This window comes from Podarcis bocagei (assembly GCF_964188305.1).
Source record: "Podarcis bocagei genome assembly, chromosome: 3".
NCBI lineage: Eukaryota > Metazoa > Chordata > Lepidosauria > Squamata > Lacertidae > Podarcis > Podarcis bocagei.
Window position 1 is genome coordinate 38,141,279 of NC_138127.1, and position 13,050 is coordinate 38,154,328.

At 40.4% G+C, this 13,050-nt stretch overlaps 1 protein-coding gene and 1 long non-coding RNA gene across 2 annotated transcripts in view; one reads left to right on the forward strand and one right to left on the reverse strand.

Annotated features, from left to right (window-relative positions):
• LOC308583086 overlaps window positions 1–13,050 on the forward strand; it is a 194,254-nt gene that overhangs the window by 28,529 nt on the left and 152,675 nt on the right. The gene's annotated exons all lie outside the window — the stretch shown is intronic.
• The window catches only part of LAMA4 (laminin subunit alpha 4), an 83,468-nt gene that overhangs the window by 25,897 nt on the left and 44,521 nt on the right, over window positions 1–13,050 (reverse strand). Inside the window, exons 11-20 of the mRNA XM_081186692.1 lie at window positions 12,150–12,343; window positions 11,055–11,171; window positions 10,302–10,450; window positions 8,608–8,749; window positions 7,385–7,481; window positions 6,180–6,293; window positions 5,116–5,301; window positions 3,459–3,598; window positions 1,381–1,554; window positions 640–782 (exon numbers count right to left, since the gene is read on the reverse strand). Of these exons, the coding sequence (XP_081042818.1) occupies window positions 640–782; window positions 1,381–1,554; window positions 3,459–3,598; window positions 5,116–5,301; window positions 6,180–6,293; window positions 7,385–7,481; window positions 8,608–8,749; window positions 10,302–10,450; window positions 11,055–11,171; window positions 12,150–12,343 (1,456 nt within the window). The remainder of the gene's footprint in view (window positions 1–639; window positions 783–1,380; window positions 1,555–3,458; window positions 3,599–5,115; window positions 5,302–6,179; window positions 6,294–7,384; window positions 7,482–8,607; window positions 8,750–10,301; window positions 10,451–11,054; window positions 11,172–12,149; window positions 12,344–13,050) is intronic.

The window sequence follows — 13,050 nt, forward strand, 5'->3', positions numbered from 1 at the left end:
CTTCTGCGCATACGGCGAAACCTGGAAGTAACCCATTCTGGTACTTCTGGGTTGCCGCGGGACACAGAGGAACACAAGTGATGCAAGGTGGTTAGCACCCTCACCTTTGATGTACATATAGACAAGGGGTGTAATCTTGGGACAGTGGGTTGTGGATGTAGCAAACTATGTTAACAAACGTGAGTTAAAGTCTGAATCTGGTTTATGCAAACAAGACTTCAATCTCTTTGGAACAGATATTAAGATCAGGCTAGGCTAGGACTGGTAATGGTGATGCATTGAAAAGTATTGGATGAATGAATGAATTAAAGGGAAGGTGCTTATACAAGCCACAAGCAAATCAGGATGAATGTTTCCCCCCCACTTTTTAGCATATGTGGTGATCAGAAAAAGGAATGGAAACATTTCCAAACTTACATTCTTTCTCCTCCCCTGGGGACTGTTGTACTGAAGCAGTAAGTGCTGATGATAATTAAGGGGCGATTGCCATCTTATCAGTTTGTTCAAAAGGTACAATTAACACCTTTAAGCATTACTCCACAATGTAAGTTTTTTAAAAAACAATGTTTCCCATTTCATCTCCATTCTATTCAACCCATCCAACCACATTAAACATATAGCAGATCAAGATCATATTACCTCTCTATTTTAACAAGGCTGAAGTAGGCAGGCCAGGAGCTGACTGGCTTGGAGTCTAGCGGTATCTCCACATCGCCGCTACCCAAATTATAAATGTATACTAAGTTGTCATTCTTAATTGCAAGACCCAGGTAATTTTTTGTCTAGAGAAGGAATGAAAAATAGACAGTCACAATGGTTTCAAGATATGCTACAGACAACACATTTGGTTCAGCATAGTATTCAGAGCTGTCTGTTATGAATTTGTAATGCAGCCTTTAGGACATCTTTTGCTACTGAATGTGACTACAAGATTTCTGGGGGCACAAGGGAGGCCATTATTGTTTGCTAGGAAAACCACAAACTCTTACAGTCAATAGGCAAATAAGCACTCTTTATCTTTGAACTGGAGCACTTGATGTATATACTGCAAGCAATCTACTGCTCATTGAATGTGAACCTTAAAAGCTAAAGTGGAGTCATTTCCTCAATATATTCAATGTCTGTGGAGAGTTGATTGGAAATGTGGAAGCTCAGTATCACACCATAGTAGATGATGTAATTTGCTATTTGAGGAGACTGAAGAGCACAATGAAGAATATGGAAAGAGAATCTGTTCAAAGGATGTTTGAAAAAGCACTAATTTTGTTTATGCTGCTATGAAAATCTCATTAAAAAATAGAACCATACTTATGAAAAATCCTAAATCACACCATTCATAAAACAGTGCATTTTCTATGAGAACAATTAAATGATGCTTACATTTTTATTTCCTAGATACAGAATAAACTGATCCTGAGGTGTTGTCCGCTCTGCATTGTCCTTATGAAGCATCATGTATAAACTCAAAGATGTGAAAGCCTTTAAGTCTTCCATGTTTGTTTGGGGATTGACTTCAACAGCAGATTGACCGTCAAATGACATTGAGACTTGAACCTAGAAGATAAAATGTGTCAGATTTTATGCTTAGTTTAGAGACATCGATTATGGACAGTTTGCAAAAATCACAGGCAACAGTTACACCTTATAACAGCATGATACATAGTTAATGAACTGCATCTGGTTTGGTGGCTCACGTGTTTTGAGGGTGTGGGGAGAGATTAATAACTAAAATAAACTAGAAAATGTAAATCAGTCATTAATTCATTTTACTCCACTATTCCACAGTCAGAGGTGTAAAAAAGTATTTGAGAAGATTAATAAACTATGGGATGGATCCAGACATGGTTTTCCATGAATGAAAGGTCTTCTGTTTGTAGATAGGACTGCAATCCAGTAGACCGCCTGCATATGGAAGGGGGTGGGGGAGAGAAAGCAATTTTCACTGATCCCCTGTTCTTCCTGCAGCCCCCAGCACCACCTCCCATTTGTTCTGGAGGGTCCCTCAACCCTCTGGATTAGCTTTCCTGGGGGGTGCAGACGGGAGAAAGAGAAATCAAGGGAAACCCTCTCCTTCCTCCAGTGACGGTATTTGTTAGCAAAACTTTGTTCATGAGAAGTCTGGATATCCAGCCCTGTGAAATTTTCTAAAATGAAAAAATATATATCCAATGTCATTTATATCATTAAAAGCAATTAGTATTTTGCTTTGAATATAAGAGGGCTGCATTTTGGTTTCACACTCATGTACTTCAGGTGTAAAATATATGCAGTGGAGCTGCATTAGTGTAAGACTGTAATGAATGTGAGGACACCCACCCCAAAGTATTCATTTATTCATCAGAATTCATTTTAATGTTTACCATGCAGCATTTTTTTTGTCTTGTTAGCTGCACATATAAAGCCTTAATTTATATGTGGGAAATAAATCCTTAAACAAATAAAAGTGGATGGAAAACCCTGTGATGGGTTTCAATCTGCAGATTTAAATGTCTTTTTGAAAACATTTTTTTCTAACATTGCCACTCTGATAAAGGTGTAACAGAAGAGCTTTAGATCCATTCGGCAAATTCATACTCAAAGTAGACCCATTGAAATTAATAGTTAGCCATGTTCATTAATTCTAGTGTGTCTAACTTTGAGTCAAATATGACCCTACACCTACACACACAAACAAAATAATTTGTCATGAAGCTGGAACACAAGAAAGGCCCCACTAAACCAGATCAAAGGTCTATGTGGTTCAGCATCCTGGTTTACCAAAGTGGTCAGCCAGATGCCTTGGGAAACCAATAAGAATCACATGAGGGCAATAGTCTCCTGCTGCTGCCCTTCACCTCTGGGCATTCTGGAGGTTTCCTAGAGTTCAGGAATTCTGTGGCAGTAAACATTAGCATAGTACCAACACTATTCTACCATTCAGGAGGGATGCGGGTGGCGCTGTGGTCTAAACCACTGAGTCTCTTGGGCTTGCTGATCAGAAGGTCGGGGGTTTGAATTCCTGTGATGGGTGAGCCCACATTGCTCTGTCCCAGCTCCTTCCAACATAGCAGTTTGAAAGCATGCCAGTGCAAGTAGATAAATAGGTACCAATGTGGCAGGAAAGTAAACAGCATTTCCGTGCACTCTGGCTTCCCCCACAGTGTTCTGTTGCACCAGAAGCGGTTTAGTCATGCTGGCCACATGACCCAGAAATCTGTCTGTGGACAAATGCTGGCTCCCTTGGCCTGAAAGCAAGATGAGCGCTACACCCCATAGTTGCCTTTGACTGGACTTAACCGTCCAGGGGTCTTTTACCTTTACCTTTTACCTACCATTCCAACTCTTAACAGTTGATATATTGCCAAGGGTCATCCAGCTCAGATGATATAACTGAACACCAAGTTTAAATTTAGGAGATGTTTGTAATAAATAGCTTAATATATTATTTGAACAAGTAAAGTTTCCAGCAGCCTCTTTACCTTGTTGGCTACACTCCTTGTCTGTGCAATGAGCTCCCTGACCCTTTGAATGCTGGCGGAGACATTGTTTGCGGGCCACTTCTGTTCCACTGTCCGCAGCTTATCTAGCAGCTGGGGGACAACTTCTGTGAGACTCTTCACTGTCATGGAAAAGGAAAGAAGAGGGTGGGGGAGAAAGTAATAATTCCATTCTGTGAAAAATTCTGTGTACATTTTTCTAAACTTCAACTCATAAACACAAGAAAATCTTACTTGTAGCAAGGAGTGAAGAAGAAGCACTGCTATATCTATACAGTGGTACCTCTGGTTACAAACTTAATTTGTTCCGGAGGTCCATTCTTAACCTGAGGTACCACTTTAGCTAATGGGGCCTCCCGCTGCCACCGCCACGCAATTTCTGTTCTCATTCTGAGGTAAAGTTCTTAACCCGAGGTACTACTTCTGGGTTAGCGGAGTCTGTAACCCGAAGTGTTTGTAACCTGAGGTATTTGTAACCTGAGGTATCTATCATCTATCTATCTATCTATCTATCTATCTATCTATCTATCTATCTATCATCTATCTATCTATCATCTATCATCTATCTATCTATCTATCTATCTATCTATCTATCTATCTATCTATCTATCTATCTATCTATCATCTATCTATCTATCATCTATCTATCTATCTATCTATCTATCTATCTATCTATCTATCTATCTATCTATCATCTATCTATCTATCATCTATCTATCGTCTATGAATAATATTATATAGCAGTGGCTCTGTACTCTTTGTTACAAGCAAGATTTGTCCACTATAACAATTTATACATTATTTTTGTAGCTGCCATTTTATCCCTAAGAAGCATGAAAATGGTTCATGCTGTCAGACTGTAACAATATTTAAAGTAATTCTAAAATCCAATAAAACTACAGCAATTTGGATCCAAAATGAAAATATGCCACAGTACCATAGAAATGACCGGATAAAAATGATGTACCTGTATTTCTGTGAGAAATGCATGAAGGGGCAAAGTGAGATATAAATGTAAGAAAAGAACTAAACATGTTTTCTAAAGGACATTTTTGCTGTAGTGCTTCTTCTGCTAGTGCTATAATAAACTGCCCATGTTTTGACACATAGTGTGGCTCAGAAAAGTTGGTGGAAATGGAGCCACTTCCAATCTCCTTTCACACATGCACTGAAGATGCTGATCTGGATAATCTATGCTAAATTTTCTTGATCTGAGTCAACATTCACCCTTGGCTGAGCCTTCAAGCCAGAGGTCTCAGGGCGGTTCACAACAAGACCACAACATATCAAATCAAACCAAAAGCAGTAACCCAATATTCCCCGCCCCCCCGCCACATTCTAAAAGGGTGTTGGATGTCAATAAGATCAACCAAAGACCTGGTTAAAAAGGAACATTTTTGCCTGGCGCCTAAAGGTGTATAACGAAGGTGCCAGGCGAACTTCCGTGGGGAGAGCATTCCACAGATGGGGAACCACTGTAGAGAAGGCCTGTTCTCATGTTGCCAACCTCTGGACTTCTCTTCTCTTTTCTCTTCACCCCCCCCAAAAAAAAACCTGGTGGGGTTGGGAAGGTACATTCCCCCGACATCCCACCAATTTTGGTACCCATTTTGCATCCTAGTGTTTCCCATCACAGTACCTGTATCCCTTGTTGTGACTGTGGCACGTTCATAGGCTGCTCTTTCAGGCTTAAAGTTCTTCAGGTCTTGGGACCATTTGCTCACATTCTCAGCCATTGGATTAGTAGTCTGTGTTACTGCTGCAGCAGTATCTAGAGCTTGATCTGTAATGACTTTCAACTGGTTCAGACGTTGTCTTGCATTATCTGTTAAAAGACCAAAAGCAAAAAAATGACTCTTAATAACCAGTAGATAGGATAGCTACACTGTAATGACGGGGGGGGGGGGGATGATTCTCTGTAGTAAGAAATCACTAAAAATGTGAACCTGAGGACTGGGGTGGAGAAACCAAGAACAGAACAAGATATGGTAGAGAGGGATGCAGTAGCGAGGAGAGAAATGGCAAAAAATGGCTGCCTCAATTCACCCAAGGGAAAATATTTTAGTGGTGTTTGATGCCCTGATTTGCATGCAAGAGGTCCCCTGTGTTACTCCAGGAAGGGCTGGGAGTGACCCCCTGCCTGAAATCCTACAAAGCTGTTGTGAGGCAATACTGACAACATTCAAGTTCAGTTCAAGGCATTTTTCTATACTTTCTATTATGGCAAAGCTACCATAGGATACAGCTCTGTCTCCCCTTGCAGACACTCACACACACTGAAGACAGAGGTGTGAGTCAGGATGGACAGAGATGTTTTGCTACATTATATGTGATTTTCAGTTTGTTCTAAATAACTTATGCCAACTATTTGCTATGTAGGCATTCAGAGGTATTTCTGCATGGGCACCAAAATGTATTTTAGTATCTAAGTAACTTGGCGGCCTTGCACCATGCTTAACCCTTTTAACATTGCAGAGATTGCCAAAACTAATTGTAAATAGAATTAACAATTACCTTTATGGAGAAGATCCAACAAACACAACAAATCTGAAGGCAATTTTGTGATTCAACTATTAAAAAGAATCAGCAAAAGTAGGATTTGATTTGAATCCTTCCTGCCATAATCGCTAAGGGGATTTCTAGTATAAATTTCTTCTTCAATCAGTTTCACAAGATTAAATTTTTCAGTATTTATCTCCTGACCTTGTTCTGACATCTGTATTTTTGAAATGACTTTCAGCAAATAGCTTTTCCAATTATTCTTTCTGGCAACAGTTCCATTAACACGGCGACCTGCGTCAGCAACAGCTAAATAATCTGTAAAGGAGAAATAAAATGTAAGGAACAGTTTTACCACTATGGAGGACTCAAGACCCAGTTCACACATGTGCTAAATCATGTTATCAGGATGGACTGCAATAAGCCTCATGTGGTTTCCTTCCTCCCCTCTTCCAGTGCAGCTTTGACAATGAGATCAAACACTTCTGCTTTCATTTTAGATTAACCACAGTTTTAGTGCTATATCCAATCCCTGTGGTAATTTTAACTATGGTTAGTGAAAACAAGTGAGGTTCATAACCCATGGTTTGAAGTCAGCTTTTCCAATTAACCACAGTTCATAACTAACCACAGTTTGCCTAAATTTGGATGTCACCACAAGCTGTGGTTAGTCTTAAAAGGCAGCAAAGTTTCTAAACTCTTTCTTGTGGCAATTGCAGAATAGGATGTGGAAGCATGCAAGCTCAATGCTCACTGTGGCTTATCATTGTAAACAGTCTACATCTAGTCTTAGTATTAATTTTATCAAAAAAGGCACTCCACCGTAAGTATAACTGGTGCTAATCATGACAATATTTAATTAGGAAATATTTAATGACACACATTTAGGTAGTCTCGCTTTCTCAATAGTCTCCTTGTCAGTGCCCAGCAACAATTCCTGATGGAATACTGAATTGTCTTCAGGGACCTCTTAAAAAGAATTTGGCAGATGGTATTCTCTTGAGCTAGGTGACAGTACATTTACATTAGAAAAATAATGCACTACAAATATGAAAAGCATTTGCTTCTGACAGATTAAAAGCAGTAATTTCCATAGTTTTAAGTTTCAGAAAAAGAAGTACTAGCATCCTGTAAATCTTCTATATGGCCTGGTAATTGTACAGACATTTGTTGAAGTGCAGGTCCCAGAGAACAAGAGATACAAAATGGATAAAGCAATGAGTGTTTATTAGACCAGCTTCTGTTCTACTGAAAATAGACAAGCTTTTGAATCACAGAATTCTCAGTGGGATATAATGATTAATTCTCTCCTGTCAACATTTTTCATTCTTCATGATGCTCCCTTTCCATATGCAGAGCTATTATAGTTCCAGAGAAATGTCCAAATCAAGAGACAGGATTATATTTACTAGTATGTGCCGTCTGTTCCTGATCACTGGCTTGATTGAGAACTTTTTTGCTTTCTTCTTTATGGTAAGTGATCTGGGTGCCAATTCCAACAACAGCCTACAAATTCATTTTAGAAAGAGAGTCAGAATAAAACCTCATTTATTTCTTTTCATGCTCAGGATTTCTATGCCACCTTTTCAGAGCAACCCTTCCCCCAAAGGCAGCTTATGTCAAAACTATGACCCAACCCAAACATTTAAAAATGACACTAAAAAAGGAGCAGTTAAAATAAAACTCAATTTGAAATAAAAAGGGGTTTCATTTCAGTAGAGAGATATTATGTGTATCTCCCTAGGGAGAGAATTCCACAGGCATAGAGCCATAACCAAAAAGCCTCCTCCCCTCATTTTCTCTCTCTCTCTCTCGTAATTTCTGCAACAGATAGTGGAAGGTTATGAAGCACAAATTGCTATTAAGCCCATAACCATGGTGGAATCTACACAAATATAAAAAACGTTATGAAAATGCCTTTAAAAAGTTTTGAAAAATACATTGAATTTAGCATAGCCCACTGTGGCCATCTAGTGTCACTTTTGTATATTGCACTTTACAACACATTAAATTTTTTTATTTGCGGTTGTATAGCTGAGTCCCATTTCTAATAGCAGTTTATGGTGAGTGATTTGAATTCGGAGGAGGTGCGTAAGACTCATGCTGCCCCTTCCCCTTTGACACAGCCTTACCCAAATCAGGTGGCTCATACAGCTGATTTTACTAAAGAAAATTTACATTGGGAGTTTGAATGTGACATTTGGTTTGGCCCTTTACTTTTAAAGGGGCTGGATGGGAAATTGGCAAAAAGTCTCTAACTCCACTTTGCCCAGCAAAGCCATCCTGCAACCCAGGTTCCACTCATGGGTGCTCTGAATCTAGCCTGTTGTAACTTTTGCAAGTATACAGAAATTATGGAATTGTTGCAGTAAAAATTAGGAAATGGCTCCAAAATGAATTATACCAGAGACTGAGACTGAAATGTATTTCTTCTCATTTGGTGAACTGGGCAATAGTTATGGAAAATAACATTCGCATGATTTCTGGTGTGTTTTGTATGCAGCCTAATAATTAGACATTACATGTTAAAAATTCTATAAAAGAGTTTTCAGCAGGCGCTGGAAATTTTGCTTCATCCCAATGATACAAGGGTCACGGAGCATAGATCCGGGTTTATAACGCTGCTACTTACATCACTGACCCGCTCTGTAGTGTTTAATGCCAAGGTAGAGATTTGTTCGGCTTCGTGAATGTAATTAATGATATTTTCATGAACATTGGAAGCATTTAATGCTTTTTGGACTAATCCGTTTGTATCAACACCATGCAAGGTCCTACAGCAAAGGAGAACACAATAATAACAATAATAATCTGAATTACTGACAGGTGAAAACAGGTGAGTATTTGCCAGAGCTGAATCAGGTAATTGAGAGACAGTGATTTTGTGCACTTATTTAGTGCTCAGTAATGGCACATGTTAGGGGACGCGGGTGGCGCTGTGGGTTAAAGCCTCAGCACCTAGGGCTTGCCGATCGAAAGGTCGGCGGTTCGAATCCCCGCGGCGGGGTGCGCTCCCGCTGCTCGGTCCCAGCGCCTGCCAACCTAGCAGTTTGAAAGCACCCCCGGGTGCAAGTAGATAAATAGGTACCGCTTACCAGCGGGAAGGTAAACGGCGTTCCGTGTGCTGCGCTGGCTCGCCAGATGCAGCTTTGTCACGCTGGCCACGTGACCCGGAAGTGTCTCCGGACAGCGCTGGCCCCCGGCCAATAGATGTGAGATGGGCGCACAAACCCCAGAGTCTGTCAAGACTGGCCCGTTCGGGCAGGGGTACCTTTACCCTTTACCTTTAATGGCACATGTACATGCTAAAAGGTGAGTACAGATCTCACTAGCAGCTCAGCTGTCACCATTGCACAAGTCAGCTGCAGTATCAGTTGCAGAGCTGCTGCTGAATCTGTCCATGAACAGGGATTGGAGATATGCCTAACTTTTTGAAACCCATTATTTGCAATAAAAATACTAAACCTGCCTCCAGACTGTCATGATTTTGCAGATGGGATTCATCTGCACACTGGAACTTTACGTCTGCACAGTTAAAGTGGATTAAAGGACTCTTGTTATAGTGCAGTGAACTCACTTTAGAAAAGAATTGGACTTTTTATGGTTTGAAAAGTGAAATGGATATTCACTGAAAACTGTGTGATGACTATTTCTAAACAGCTGCTTTGAAGGAAAGAAAAATACAAGGGTGGATTTGATCATCTAGTTGGACCCTATGTTGAGAGCTGGTATACATAGCACAGTGGTGAAAAGACTATCATGCAAAGTACAATTACTGTATTGCTATATTCTACTTTCCTCCCAACCAGCCAATCCTTTTATGAACATTGGACACAATCCAGCCAAAGCAAAGCACTTTTAAGTTCCATTGTGTTCAGTGGGAGAGTAAACCACACATTTAATTCTGTTCCATAAGGCTGAAATGCACTTCACATTGTCCTGGTTCACACATCACAGTCAGGCAAATCATGGCTTAGCGTGAACACACAAGGTTTGGGAGAAGAGACAATAGCTGCTTCTCCCCAGTCATTTTGCTGCTGCACCACACTGAGCTAAGCCAATGATTTGGCTTAGTATGTTGTTAGAACCTGGACTCATGGACAAACCACAAGCTGTAAAACCTAGGACAAGTCCTGGAGACAGCACACCAGGAGCAAAATAACCAAAATGGCAGCAAACTCCTCTCTGGGAGCCTACATACTTGTGGAGTCATATGAAGCCATGGTTTAGCTTAATGTGATGTGCAAACTAGGCTACTGGCTGAATTGTGCTCATCTAGCACAGTTAATATGGTATATTAATATATATTAACTGATGGCAGTTTACCTGTCTAGCTGATCTGCAAGAACACCAAGCTCTTGTGCATATTCCATGGCCCTTTGCACCAAATCACCATCAAACCTTGAGAGATTGGCCAGTTTGTCCTGTAGCTGTATTTTAGCTCCATCTATTTCTGCATAGAACCCTGATGCATTCTGTTCAAATGAGAGTACAGAGTGGGGAAAAGTAATTCAAGGTTAATATTTCTACAAACTGATACTATTTCCCCAGCAGGTGTGTTGTTAATACTTACCAGGAGGGAAAGAGGTATGGTGGTAGGGAGGTTGGCATGGTACAAATGTACTAGAAGGAGCATTGGATTGGCTTTGCCAGTACATTTGCACAGCACCAACATCCCCATTGCCCCTCCTCACCCACCCTTTAAACAACAGCATCCCACTAACTAGGAAGGTAGTGCAGTGACTCTGCTCCATCTGGTGAGCTGCTTCTGGGCATTGCTGTTCACCATGATTAATGCTATTGGGGAAGTTACTCTTAGTCAATATTTGAAGCTGGTTAGCAAACACTGGAAAAGAAAAATTGGGTAGTGTTAACCAGTGCGTTTTTCTGGGGGGGGGGGTGCAGGGGTACGCATACCCCTGAGGGGCAGTATTTCAATATGAGTAGGAAAATGAGAGTACCCCTCAACATTTTTTTAGAAAAAAGCACTGGTGTTGACCATGGGAAATGCTGATGCTGATGCAACACCTTAACTCTGATTAAGGTCAGTGAGGAATGTGTCATTCACAAGGAAGTTACCTTGATTGCCTCGCTCAGTTCCAAGTTGAGTTGCTGAGGTACATCTAAAATATCTCTTGCCTGCAGCAGGGTACTGTTGACACTGTTAATCTGTGCCTCCACTACTTCTTGTTGCTTCTGTGAGAAGATAGATGAATGAATGAATGAATGAATGAATGAATAAGCTCCCAGAAATGTTAGATACATTTATTATGTTCTTTTGGGTTAGTGGCTTTGATCTATCCTAAAAATGCACTGCTGAACTTCTGTCATCCAATTAAAATTTGGAAGCTGAGGTTATTAGGAGGTTCTGAATTAAGAAAAATGGAATTTTAAAAGAGAGCAGATAATAGCTAGTTTAATTGACCCCTATTGTGGCAGGTCACTTTTGCACAGTCTGTTTTTAGTCATTCAGTAACGCTGCCAAGAGCGACACACATGACTTTCTGAAACAAGACTTAAAACAGTTAATATGTCTTAGTCAATTTCTGAGAAAAGACTTGAAATATTAAAAAAGCAGATTGAAAAAGCAGTGGATTGGAAAGAAAGGTAGATGGCGTATTTTCCTGAGTTGTTACTGGCCTCATTGTAGTACAGTAGTAGTAATAGCTACTTACCCGCCCTTAACCAGAAAGTCCCAGGGCAGGTTACATCATGTGAAAACACAATAAACACAATAAACAAATGATACCTTACAACACCTTACAGGAAGGACACCAAAATCTGTTCTTCAATTTTCAAATACCAGGGCAAAGAATGCACATTTATAGCCAGGGCTTTGTAAATTTCATATCAAGAGAAACCCATTTTGTATATGATCTTTTCTGCAGCCAAAAATGGGAGCAACAAAACGCATAGGGCAGCATCCAGCTAAACCGTTCCACCAGTGCAAGGACCTCTAGCTGTACTTCCCCTCCCTCCCCTCTGTCCACATGCCCCCTGCGTGACCCTTAAATCTGCTCTGTGGCTTACTCCAACCTCTGGAGCAGATTTTGGAATCATGCTGGGAAAGGAAGCAGTTCCTGAAATCACCATCCTCTCTTTCCACTGTTCTAATCAGGGCAGGAGGAGGGGAATGTTCTTCACAGATTCACAGTGCAATATACTGCATGGTACCTCCTGCCTTCGGAACGTGGCGGTGCTTTCTTTATTTCTAGCTTCTGCTTTCTTAATGTCATCAACAGCCTGGTCCAGGGCCTTCTGCAAATCTGCAAGCTTGGTGTTGTAGTCCCCAAGCTGGTCCAAAACAACAGGAATCAGAGATCTGGTTTCATTGTATGTCTGTCTCCACTTTTCCACTTCTTTTAGCACTAAGAGAAGATAAAGCTGGTTAACCATTGTGAATGGCCTTACTCTTGGTTTCTGCAGCAAGGTTAGGGATGAACAAACTGTTGCCAATTTCTTTCATTTTCTCATTTCAGTTCAGCTCTTCACATTTCCATATCTGTTTGCAATTACTATTTTTTTAATTGTAAAAATTCATTAGCATTTCAGGGCAAATTTATCCTAATGAATTATATTCGGGGTCGGTCGTTGTACGACAGCACACAGAGTGTAACAAGGACTGAGAGATTGTGGGGGGGAGGGCAGCTTGTTTAATCTCACTGTAAACAAGTGGTACAGTGACAATAAAGTATTTCTACTTCTATATATTCTGGATGCAATTTTGCCTAATGTACACATTTCTGCAGAACATTCCCCCAATAGAATGCATTTTTAATATATTATTTTGATGAATATATGCTTTTATATGCACTTTACATTATTGTACACATTATATGGCTGGAGAATTGCATTGCAAAATTCAGAAAAGTGTGAACTTTGAAGCTCCTGCAACCAATCAGAAGCCGCGGAAGTCCCGTCAGACATTCAGGTTCCAAAAGAATGTTTGCAAACTGGAACAAACACTTCCAGGTTTGTGGCGTTTGGGAGCCACAACGTCCGAGTTCCAGGGCGTTTGGGATCCAAGGTACAGCTGTACTCTTTTATATGAATTGCACATGATTTTGAATTAATT